We start from the raw sequence: 11109 nt of genomic DNA on the forward strand, positions 1-11109 counted from the left end.
TTTGTGAGAAATTGATTTCTTGAGAACTTTTACACAATCAAAGCGAGATTGTTTTGTCTCACAATTAATGCATGTTGGATCCTATTTAAGTTTAACCTTTGTGATTCACGTCATCAATTATAATCAATGTTTTAAAAATCGGATCGGCCATTGAATCGGCGAGACTACTGATTCATGGTTCAACCGATCCGATCGGTTCAATCACTGGTCGAACCGTTTTACCTTGCAAATATAAAATTAAATATACTCTTACAAAATATATTAAGTTTAGTGAGTAATATATTATAATTAATAGTATTTGTAACATATAACAAAAACATATATTAAACATTTTAAGTAAATTAAATATTAAGAGTATTTAAAATAAGTGAATGGTAAAATTTAGATAATTACTAAATACACAAATTTTTAATTAATGTAGCCAAAAAAAGTATATTACATATAATAAATAGATAAAATTCATACTGTCTTAAAAACATTTATGTGGTGAAATAATATTATAGACAATATATAAAACTAAACATTTATTTTTAGTTAATTTGGATAAATATATAGTAGTACTATAATAGTATTATTAGTTAATACATAAAATTAAACTTGAATTATTAGTAAGTTTGGAGTAATATTTAGTAAATATTAAGTAATAAAATATATTAATAATATATATAATATTAAATCTTAGGTAAAATTATTTTTTCATATATATATATATATATATATATATATATTACACCAATAAAAATAAAATTTAGTGGCTTATAATTAAAATTAAACATATCACAATTAAAAATTATTTAAAAGTATAAAACTAAACTCAAATTATTAATTTGTGTGGACAAAAAGTTATAGATTTAATATATAACAATAATAATTAATGTTCACAAGATTTCATTCAAGACCATGTGGTAGAGTGGTAGAGGTGTTGATTTCTTAGCTAGAGGTCTAGGATTCAATCTCCTCTACTCTCATATTTTAACAAGACATTTTAAACATGAAAACCGGTTTCCGGTTCACTCGGTCCGATCGGCCGGTTTCGCCAGTTCAAGGCGGCCTAGCATACTAACAGTTTTTGGGGCTGAACCGGACCGGACCAGCTGCCGGTTCGTGGTCGAACTTATAAAACACTGATTATAATATTCGTCTCAAGGTAGTTGAGTCTTTTTTTTACACTTGTTTTAAAAAAATGATAATCGTCCCAAAAAAATGATCTCTTTCTTAGACGACATACTTTTTATACAACTTTATTCTGTGTTTTAAGTGAAGAAAGTAAAGTAAGAAAGAAAGAATAAAATAGAAAAAAATGTGTTTCTATTTGTAGTAATTGGTCATCTTGATTGTAATAAACCAAAAAGAAAAGTAAGTCATTTTAAGTGGAAACGGAGGAAATAGTTAAAATTGAGAGAAAAATATAGTATAGAGAAGACATTTATTATTCTCCATATCACTAATTTTAGAGATGCATGTGCTATATCATTAATTTCTCATTTACATTCGTACCAAAATTTATGAGTACCAAATTTTTTTTAAAGTAATTTTAAGCTTTACTTTATTTAATCAAAAAAGACCTAAATCTTAGTGGACCGAAAAATGCAATGAATGTTTAGAGCTAGAAACGTTGCCTTCAAAGGAAGCAATCTTAGTAACTCCCGCTTTTCATGGAGGCTCCAATTTATGACCTTACGCTGCTGACTTTGCAAACACTCATCTCTATCCAGACGCGTGTACATCGATTCACCCAATCTAATTAATTATGCTTCAAATTCCCCATTTCCATTTTTTCTTTTCTCTTTTTCCCTTTTACAGTTACTGCAACAGGATTGCTTCTCTCGCATAGTTAAAGCTGGAAAAAGTTTTGGTGCGCCAATTGATTCAATTTTTGGAGGGCTTTCCGAAGCATCAAGTTTTGGAACCAATCCATTTATTTTCTGGATTCGGATTTGAATGATCAAATGTGGCTTTGGTGGGGCCAACCCATCGTGACAGGTTTTCACGAGAAATTCAATTTTTTCATTATAAAATAGATAATGTATTCTGTTTTCCCCCATATTAAATGTGGATTCTTATCATTTCATGAATAAAGTTTTATTCTTTATTGGAATTAGGGATGCCTTCTTTACTGCGATTCTCACACACACATGTGTCTGTATAAATAAATTCTTTGGTGAACAAGCTCGTGTTCTTGGCGTTGCAGATTTGGGAATAGCCGTCCATTTTAACTGCATTTTTCAACAGCTTCAAGTAAGTACCGCCTCACATGTGGCCTCATTTTGTCGCACAATTGCTGATCGATGAAATGTGGGATCTGAAATAATTGAACAGTTATTGCGTTTTTGCGATCCGAATATCTATAGGGCAATTATGATTAATTAAGTCTAGACTTTTGATGTAATTGAGCAATTGATGTTCTTTTGAATCATTGCTAAAATATTCATTTTCAATTAGCTCGTATACATTTTTTTGCAATTGAATGATACTCCATATTTGATGATGTTGGTGTGACTTGTCCTTCATTGTAATTTTAATTGATCCATATTACTATTAATCAGATTAACTGATTGAGGAGAGTGTGGAACGGGTTAGTTACACATGCATTGACTGTTGTCTGTTGATAGGAAACTGCCTGGTTTTGGGTAAATGTCAATAGGTGTTTATAGATCTTAGGCTATACTACAAAATTTGCATTATGGAGTGAAAAAAGTTAGTTCCCCTCTGAATCATATATAGGCAAAGAGGAGGTTCCATTTACACCTTTAATACTTTTTGGATTAAAAAAGAAAAAAGTTACAAGATATGGGAAGACCCACAAGCTGTTAATGTAAGGTGTGCATGCACTGTCTAATATTAGACTTATTTGCAGGGCCTATCCTAGTCTTTGAGAACTTCTGGGGCCATGGCAAACCAAATTCTCTCAGAAATTTGTTGTTATTACTGTACGGAAATGGATGACATTTTTTCTCGCCTCTTAAGCTTAACTTCTTGTATAACACGCCGAGTGATTGAATTTATTGGTAAGTTGTAGGAGTATTTAGCATTATAATTATTTGTTCATAGTTGCTAATATAATGGCCTTGTCAACATTGCAATTACATGCAGCTTTGTCTAATTTCTCACCTCAACTTGGTGTTTCTTCTAACTCTGTACTTGCAGAAGATCTTGTGTTGAGGGATGTGATTCGATTGTTAAGAGATTCAGAGATCAATTCTTGTTGCAAACAACCAACAATTGGAACCTGCACTGGTAAACAAAATTTGGCTCTTGAATATGCATCTTCATCAAGAGATTGTAACTGCAGTACAAGCTTAGGCTTTCTTGACAGAGATGGCATATATCTGGAGGATCTATCATTCATCAATTCAGGATCAGAAATTGTTTATAAAAATTACTCTAGGGGTTTCCACTTCGTTTTTAAAGGGTAAAGCTACTGCTACAATGCTTTCTTTATTGAGTCCTTAGTGAATGACATTGCTCACAACCAGTACATGATTGAGTTGGATCTAAGTCTGATCATGAGATTCTTTAACATTTTCAATCTGATATTCGATGACCTATTTCTGTTTGTAGGTTGACGCTCCCTATCTCTTTCTTTGAATTTGCTTGGAGATCAGCAATAGAAACATGGAGATGTATAGGTTATCATAGGGGATGTGTTCATGCTCGTCTGCAGAGGTGAAAGGAAATTATTTTTTGTTTGTTTGAAAAATACTTATTTAGTTGTAGTTTTGGGGAAGTATTCCCTTAATTGTTATAGTTGTATTTGATCTTTTGGGCTGTTTGTGACCTTCATTCTGCTATTTTCCAGTATTGTATCTCGAGTTCTGAGAACTTTGAATGGGTCTTCAGATGACATTGGGTGGTTACAAGCATCTCCTGAAATGGCTCCAGTTGAGGATGGATCAGCTAGATTCCTAGAGCTGTTACAAGAAACTAGGTACCATATTATGAAGTTCATAATAATTTTACCTTGATATGGTTTGTTTTTTCATTGTTCTTTTTTTTAATTAATACAATTAAAATGCCACTGAGTTATCACTTAAGTTTGAAAGCAGGAATATAATTAGTCTTACCCATTTGGAGTAATTTGAAAAGATATGTCCTGACTTCTGAGATAATTGACTCTGCCAAATCCCATGTCCTTGTACTGCTTTATTGCTTAAAATTTCTCCTTAAAGAATCCATTGCTGGGTTTTTATGATATTTAATGTGTTTCATGTCAAGTTCGACAAATACCATGTAGCCGCACAGAAGATATATATTGCAAGAGATGTGGTCATGTTAAATAATTCTTAAGGAGTAAAACATGTAGTCATACTTATATCAGCATATGGATCATTTTGAGTGTTTCACTAGTCAGGTATAGTTTAAACATCTTTTTCAACCAAAACCAAAGCAGTTAGTACCTTCCATAATTACTAAATTTGAAAAGATTAAAAATGTCTGAATAATTAGAATTTCTAATAAATTTGACAAGGCTGATGAATTGTTGACTGTCTTTCTCTATAATAGATATGAGTATTGCTGTAACAAACTGTTCATTGTATGACTTCTTTTTGTTTCTACTAGGTTAGAATCACATTTTCACCTTATTTATTTATCATAACTACTAGGTTAGAATCACATTTTCACCTTATTTATTTATCATAATATGAAAATTTAAAGAGTCAACTCATTAGATTGAGGCCAGTGCTGCATTTGTTTTAGATGCTATGTATAAGGTATTGCTGAAGCTCAATTGGTAGTGAACATCGATGTGAGTTGTATCTTTTTTATGAATATTTCTGGTCAGTAGCACCACTGCACCAGTTGATACCACACTGTTGTTGAAGCAACATAGGCCCTACTACGCTTCTCTGATGAAGAGTCCATTTGATGTTAACCAATTTTGTTTTGAAATAATGAGGCACTTATGGAAATATGAAAACATAAGTAAGCGCGAACCATCTTCCTACTTAGTATTCACTTCTAATAAAGTCAAATCTCCATTCTTAATATCCCCGTCCTTTGAATAAAATAAATAGGTCAGTGCATCATGTCATTTTAATTTTCAATCTTTTGATGGTTTATGAGATTTTGTCCTTGTATTTTCAACTTGGCAGAGCTACAACCAGATCACATGTATCTGTGTATGTATTGTTGTCAGGAATGGGGTCCACAAACTGCCGGATTCTTTTGTCTACCTGCTGATTCCAGGTTTGACAAATTATGGTTTCTTGAAGACCTTTTTTCTATTTATTATACTTTAGGGTGCTTGGTATAGAGGATTGATACCCCCAATTCAATGGGGTTTTAAAAACCTACCGATTCTCATGTCCTACCACTATCTACCTTTATCCAATTCCTTTCAAATTACCAAGCACCCTCACCAATAGGTTAATATACGTCGTGGTCCGATTTGTTCAACATTTGAATTTTGTGAAATGAGTCAGGACTTTTCAGCAATCATGGTCCCTTGTATTTTGTCAGCACCAAGAGGTTTTTCTCAAAGATGGGTCTTGCTTGCCATATTGCTAAGATTCACAGTGAGGTAATGCAGCTTTTTATTTATATTTTTCTTTTTTGCTTTATTTCAGAACTTGTAACCGATTTTTTAGTGGCCGTACTATTAAATTTGTAATCTCATTATTTGATACGTGACAACTTTTTATATTTGTTTTAATACCCTAACTTAGGCATCAGTGGAGCACAATGCTTGGGAATTGAAGCAATACATAGAGGAGTTATATTGGGGATCTGGTAAACGTGTGATGTTGCTTGGCCATAGCAAGGGCGGAGTTGATGCTGCAGCTGCCTTGTCTATTTATTCACAAGAGTTGAGAGATAAAGTTGCAGGATTGGCACTTGTACAGAGTCCCTATGGAGGAACACCCATAGCTTCTGATATTCTTCGTGAAGGTCAGGTTGCTGACAAGGAAACTCGGAGGATCATGGAGTTTCTGATTTGCAAACTGATTAAGGTGACACTCTCTTTCTTATGTAAAAATGTTAACGGTCATGTGTTGGAGAGTTATACATATGCAATATGAACCGGTGACACTGAGAGCTTGTCTGTTTGCATTGGCTACTCCAATTATGGTGGACTCACTTATGGTACTTTGAATTATGCATTCTGTTATGCTACACAATAACTTGAAAACCACAAATATATATAGAGCAATTATTAAAACAAAACATAGTTTACTATGATATACATTAGACAAGTAAAATTGAAATTACATACATCATTTCACTCTAGATGATTTCCATAGTCTAGAATGGTTTCATGAATTACTATTACTTGAGAAAGGCTTGAAGAATGCGGAACTATGGACATAGTTAAAATGACTACTTTGGAGTGCTTGTACATTCCTTGATGTGAATTTTCTCATGTGCTGAATTTTGTGTTCTGGTATATCTTTGATTCCGTACAAGAAAATAAACTGGGGAGAGAAAAGAATCACCAAGTTGATTCTCTTCCATATAGTACAAGTGAAATGGGACATATTTTTGGCGGACGGACGAAAAGGAAAAAAATTGACATTTAATGGCGGACGGAGGGAGTATTAAACATTCTTCATTTTTACCTTCTTTTTGTCTTGTTCTCTTTACCTTCCACAGTTCCACATAGTGCTGGTTTATGATGTCTCGCATTCTTCAAAACATTAATAGCAAACATATATATATTAAACACTCCTTTATCAAAATTTTGAGAATAAGATTGAAAAGTTGTGCCTTTGCCTCTATGTACAACATACGTATGTTTTCATCAAGGAGAAGGAAAAAAGAAGGAAGTGAAGGGACAATTAATCTTATCATATTTTGGTATTCTCTCAGATCGCGAAAAGGCCATTTAAAACAAAGGCTGCTTATAAACACCTAAAATAATACTTAATTATTTTTTAGACAAGGGAAATATATTCGTCAAAGCATATGATGGATTTTACATTCTATAGTTTACAGTTTTTTCAATTGATTTATATTTGTGTGTAATTCTTCATTTGAATGGTTCACAGTTTGGTTGGAGCAAACTTGTGCTTTTTATGAAAAACTGTCAATTTTGAACAAACAATATTTTTGGAATCCTTCTTCCGTGAATGTGTAGAAGCCATTTTAATCTAGCTGTTGGTATTTTATATTTTATGCAACTCGTTTCTATCATACATTTTAATGAGCTTATGCCAACTGTATAATCCAAATCAGCTGCTTTGTGCATTTCAGATATGACCTACTGATTATCTGCTTCTCCGCTTCTTTAGTTTGAAGTTTCAGATGTGATTTTATGGCCGGTTTTCTGTATACTTGGTTTTCAAGATCAATGTAACTGAGTTATGGTTATTCTTTTGTCAAGGGTGATATAAGAGCACTTGAGGATCTCACCTATGAGAAGCGAAAGGAATTTATCCGTAAGCACAAGCTTCCCGATAATATTCCTCTCATCTCGTTCCACTCCGAAGCAAGTGTGGGGCCCGGTGTGCTTGCCACCATGTCGCACATTGCACATGCAGAACTCCCCTGGCTACCTCGAATTTTAAATGAGGATGCAGACGATGATGCCATCTTTGCAGCACGGAAGGTGCCTGTCATAGTCCCAGTTTCCGCTGCCATGGCTATCACGGCCCTCCACCTGCAACTAAGATACGGAGAGAAGAGCGATGGCCTCGTGACTTGCCGCGATGCTGAAGTCCCTGGTTCTGTTGTGGTCAAGCCCGATAAGAAACTCGACCATTCCTGGATGGTGTACTCTTCATGGAAGAAAGAGCCCACTGAGCCCGATGCTTGCGAAATGTGTGAAGCTTTATTGACTATGCTCGTTGAGCTCGGGAAAAGAGCTTCAAAATGAAGGTGCATTCCTTCTCATTTTTCACCCTTGTGTTGTTTTCTTGTTAAGTGACTACTAGAAAAGTTGCACATCACTGTCATTGCTATCAAAATTTCAAAGTGGGTGGTGATCTCCAAAGCTCTGCAGTAGCTAGGCTGCTTTTAAATTGTATTCGCACTTTGGAAATTGTATTGTTGAGTATGAACGATGACGAGGTAGTCATGAATGTTTATTTTTACACACTGATGTAATACTATATATCGGAATTGCAGTTTTCAGTGTACTTCAGATAGTAAGACGTTTTCCTTTGAAACAATAGGTTAGAAATTCGAGGTGTATATCAAAGTCAGTAAGTTGCAGTATTATTGTATCGCTGTTGGTAAAACGTTTTTCTTCCAAAAATAGGTTGGTAGTTCGAGTTTTCTCGCGTTTTTGGGAGTTTGAGTTTTCTCGCGTTTTTGGGAGTTTGAGTTTTCTCATGTTTGAGAGTTGTAACTCTAAACAAATTAGATAATGGTGCAAGTTTCAACTATTTTAGCATTTCTCAAATTGAAAACCACAAGGTTATGCTATCTGCTGTTGATTTGTAGGGTTAGTATTTTAACATTGGTAATTTGGTATGTCAGTATATCAGATTCAAGAATTAGGTTTGGAATGCTCTTATGAGAAAAAGGAAAATCGTGATATGATATCATTGTTGTTAATTTCATTCTACTAATATAAAAAATAAAGTTTCCCTTCTTACGTTAGATTTTGATCAATCTAAATCATTGGTTGCTAGATTTGATGTGACACTGAAAGTTTGGAATAATTTCACAAAGCTAGAGCTTAGGATTTCCTTTCAAGTAATAGATTATAGATATGAATAGATATATACATATCATGAACTGCAGCTAATGCTATCATAAGAGTAATTGTCTTCAAGCCACTTATCGTGGGCGTTTTGGGAGGAGTACCGTCGCGCGTCACTCCCACTGTAGGTGGTGGGGTTGGGCGTGGGGAGGGGCAGGGATAGACGTAGGGCCGTAGAAGGCGTGTCACGCTAGGCACCGGGATGTGGCCGGCGAGGCCACAACGGAGGGGGAGGGAAGGGAAGGGAGGGGGGGTTGGGGTTTGGGTTGGGTAGGGATTTTTTTTTTTTACAAATTCGAATTTTATAAATTTCCACCCTCCCACACATCAAAACTCATTCCTCATTTCGCAAATTTATCTTTTATCTCTCACTGCAAAATTTGAATTCGGCGCTGGATATAAACGATCAGGCCATTGACACTGCCCTTAATCGCAGAAGAAGTCACTTAAATAGTTGGATGCATGTCTGGTGTTAATCTAGGAGTTGGGCACACATCTAAGGTTACTCACGAATTGGGGGATAACATCTTCCAGCACTGCGCAGAGTCGTCTATGCAATCGAGCTTTGGAACGCATTTGTTGAGCTCTTGAAAGCATCGACGTGAGTGTTACCGACTTACCGTCCACCAATTAATACTACCAAGCGCAACGCAAGGATACCCTGAAAATGACCGAGGAGGAGCGTTATGTGCACGAGCGCCTTATGCGCGCACTCCCGGGGAAGATTGAAAAGTTTATTTGATTTTAATGAATTTTCTATGAAGTTGAATTTTATTTTACTTTCTATGAAGTTGTTTCAATTTATATCGTGTATTCATGTTTCTACTTTAGAAGTAACAACAATTAATAGTACAACTTAATGTTTTGGCCCGTGAGTTGTGGCCTTGGGCATATATAGAGAAGAATGATGATGTGGTGGAGTCTTGGCATGAGACATAAATAGAGAAAATGATTATTGGGCATAGTCTTGGCCTAAGGCGAGAGTCTCCATTGTAAATGCTCATAGTGTTGTGGTATAGTAAGCAGAATGTAAACTATTTTTTACTTTTCATGATAGAAATTTGACAATTTTAATAAATCATTGTTGAGGTAGTTATTTATTCCATAGAGAAAATGATTATTGGGCAATAGTCTTGGCCTGAGGTGAGAGTCTTCATTGTAAATCCTCATAGTGTTGTGGTATAGTAACGTTTTCAAAGTCAATTCGGCAATTTATAAGTTTTAAAGGTAAGTGATGCATATTTATGATCACATGGTTACTATATACTATAGCATCCACAACCTCATTCCTTCACAATATTATTCACGAGTTCTATCCCACTTTTTACCAAATTCCTTACTCAAGAAATAACAATCACAATTCATTATTCATTGACTTAACTATTCTGCTATTCATGGGCCTCACTTTCTTTTTTTAACTGAAAAACGCAATTAAAAATTAACTAAAAATTATTAAATTAAAAATGCAAAAAATTTACATTATTATAAATCCTAAAAATTTAAATAAAACTACTACCGAGTTAAAAATAATAAAAATCAAAATTTACGTAATTAAATTAATAATTTTTTTTCCTAAGACCCAACTCTTTCTCCAGGTCTTGAACAAGTAGGGCATGAGACTACAATTGTTCATGTGCGAAATTGTTAGTGTTGCACTCACGACTTTGTCATACAGTCTAATAAAACCCCCTATGACGGGGCTAGGCGGGATAGAGGTGTGGCTTACGGTGCCGCTCATCCTTCTCTAGCCTTTGCCTTCTTCGTTTCAATCGGATAATGTCGGGCATCGGGTACAATCAATCCCTCATTCACGGGTGTAAATTAGGTGGGAAGTAGGGCATATGGGTGTCAGCGCCATGGCTATCGAGCTCGTTGGACACAAGAATTTCATCCAACGATTGCGTCAGGGCGATGGACACGTGGGACATGTAAAGGATTGCACATCCTCCACTCGGGAGTCCCCGTTTGTATACATCCACATATTGATTGGATCCATAAAAGATAATATTAGACCATCTTTTTTAACTACTTTTACACTTAATATTTGACATTACTCTTTAAATTTCCCTAGCTAATCATTATCAGCCCTTAGCCTATTTTGTTAGAAGCTAATTAATGGGAATAGGTTACTTATACTCTTAGAGTACTTAATATTTTATCAAGAGTTGGAAAAATGAAGAAGAACAAAAATTACAAAAGATAAGAAACATTTTGTGCCTAAATCCCAAAAAATGTACAGATTTTCAAATTGTGTTATTGATATAATTGGGAACTCCCAATTATATTAGTAACACAATCGGTACGTAGGATCTTTTTTCGTGTAGTCCTAAATCACAAGTGTATTTGGGTAATTGATTGGGCAGGATGTACGTCGCCAGACACTGGGCATTGTTTATTGGTCCTTCAAGAAATAATCTGAATACATCATATGAACACACTTGTACTATAGTAATTATTGTTGCCCT

At 34.7% G+C, this 11109-nt stretch overlaps 1 protein-coding gene across 3 annotated transcripts; it reads left to right on the forward strand.

Moving 5' to 3' along the window:
- Positions 1-1684: 1684 nt before the first annotated feature.
- On the forward strand, positions 1685-8070 carry LOC125215213. 3 transcript variants are annotated; one of them, XM_048116570.1, is made up of 11 exons: positions 1685-1983; positions 2103-2238; positions 2858-3008; positions 3148-3237; positions 3304-3412; positions 3562-3666; positions 3800-3928; positions 5138-5187; positions 5424-5521; positions 5667-5951; positions 7322-8070. In XM_048116570.1, the coding sequence occupies exons 3-11, from the start codon at positions 2891-2893 to the stop codon at positions 7811-7813; spliced, it is 1476 nt and encodes a 491-aa protein (XP_047972527.1). In that variant the 5' UTR covers positions 1685-1983; positions 2103-2238; positions 2858-2890; the 3' UTR covers positions 7814-8070. The 3 variants fall into 3 exon arrangements, with proteins under 3 accessions (XP_047972527.1, XP_047972524.1, XP_047972526.1); XM_048116567.1 differs by having other exon boundaries at positions 3148-3412; XM_048116569.1 differs by having other exon boundaries at positions 2192-2238; positions 3148-3412.
- Positions 8071-11109: the final 3039 nt, after the last annotated feature.

The sequence above is a fragment of the Salvia hispanica genome, chromosome 3, assembly GCF_023119035.1.
Source record: "Salvia hispanica cultivar TCC Black 2014 chromosome 3, UniMelb_Shisp_WGS_1.0, whole genome shotgun sequence".
Classification (NCBI taxonomy): domain Eukaryota; kingdom Viridiplantae; phylum Streptophyta; class Magnoliopsida; order Lamiales; family Lamiaceae; genus Salvia; species Salvia hispanica.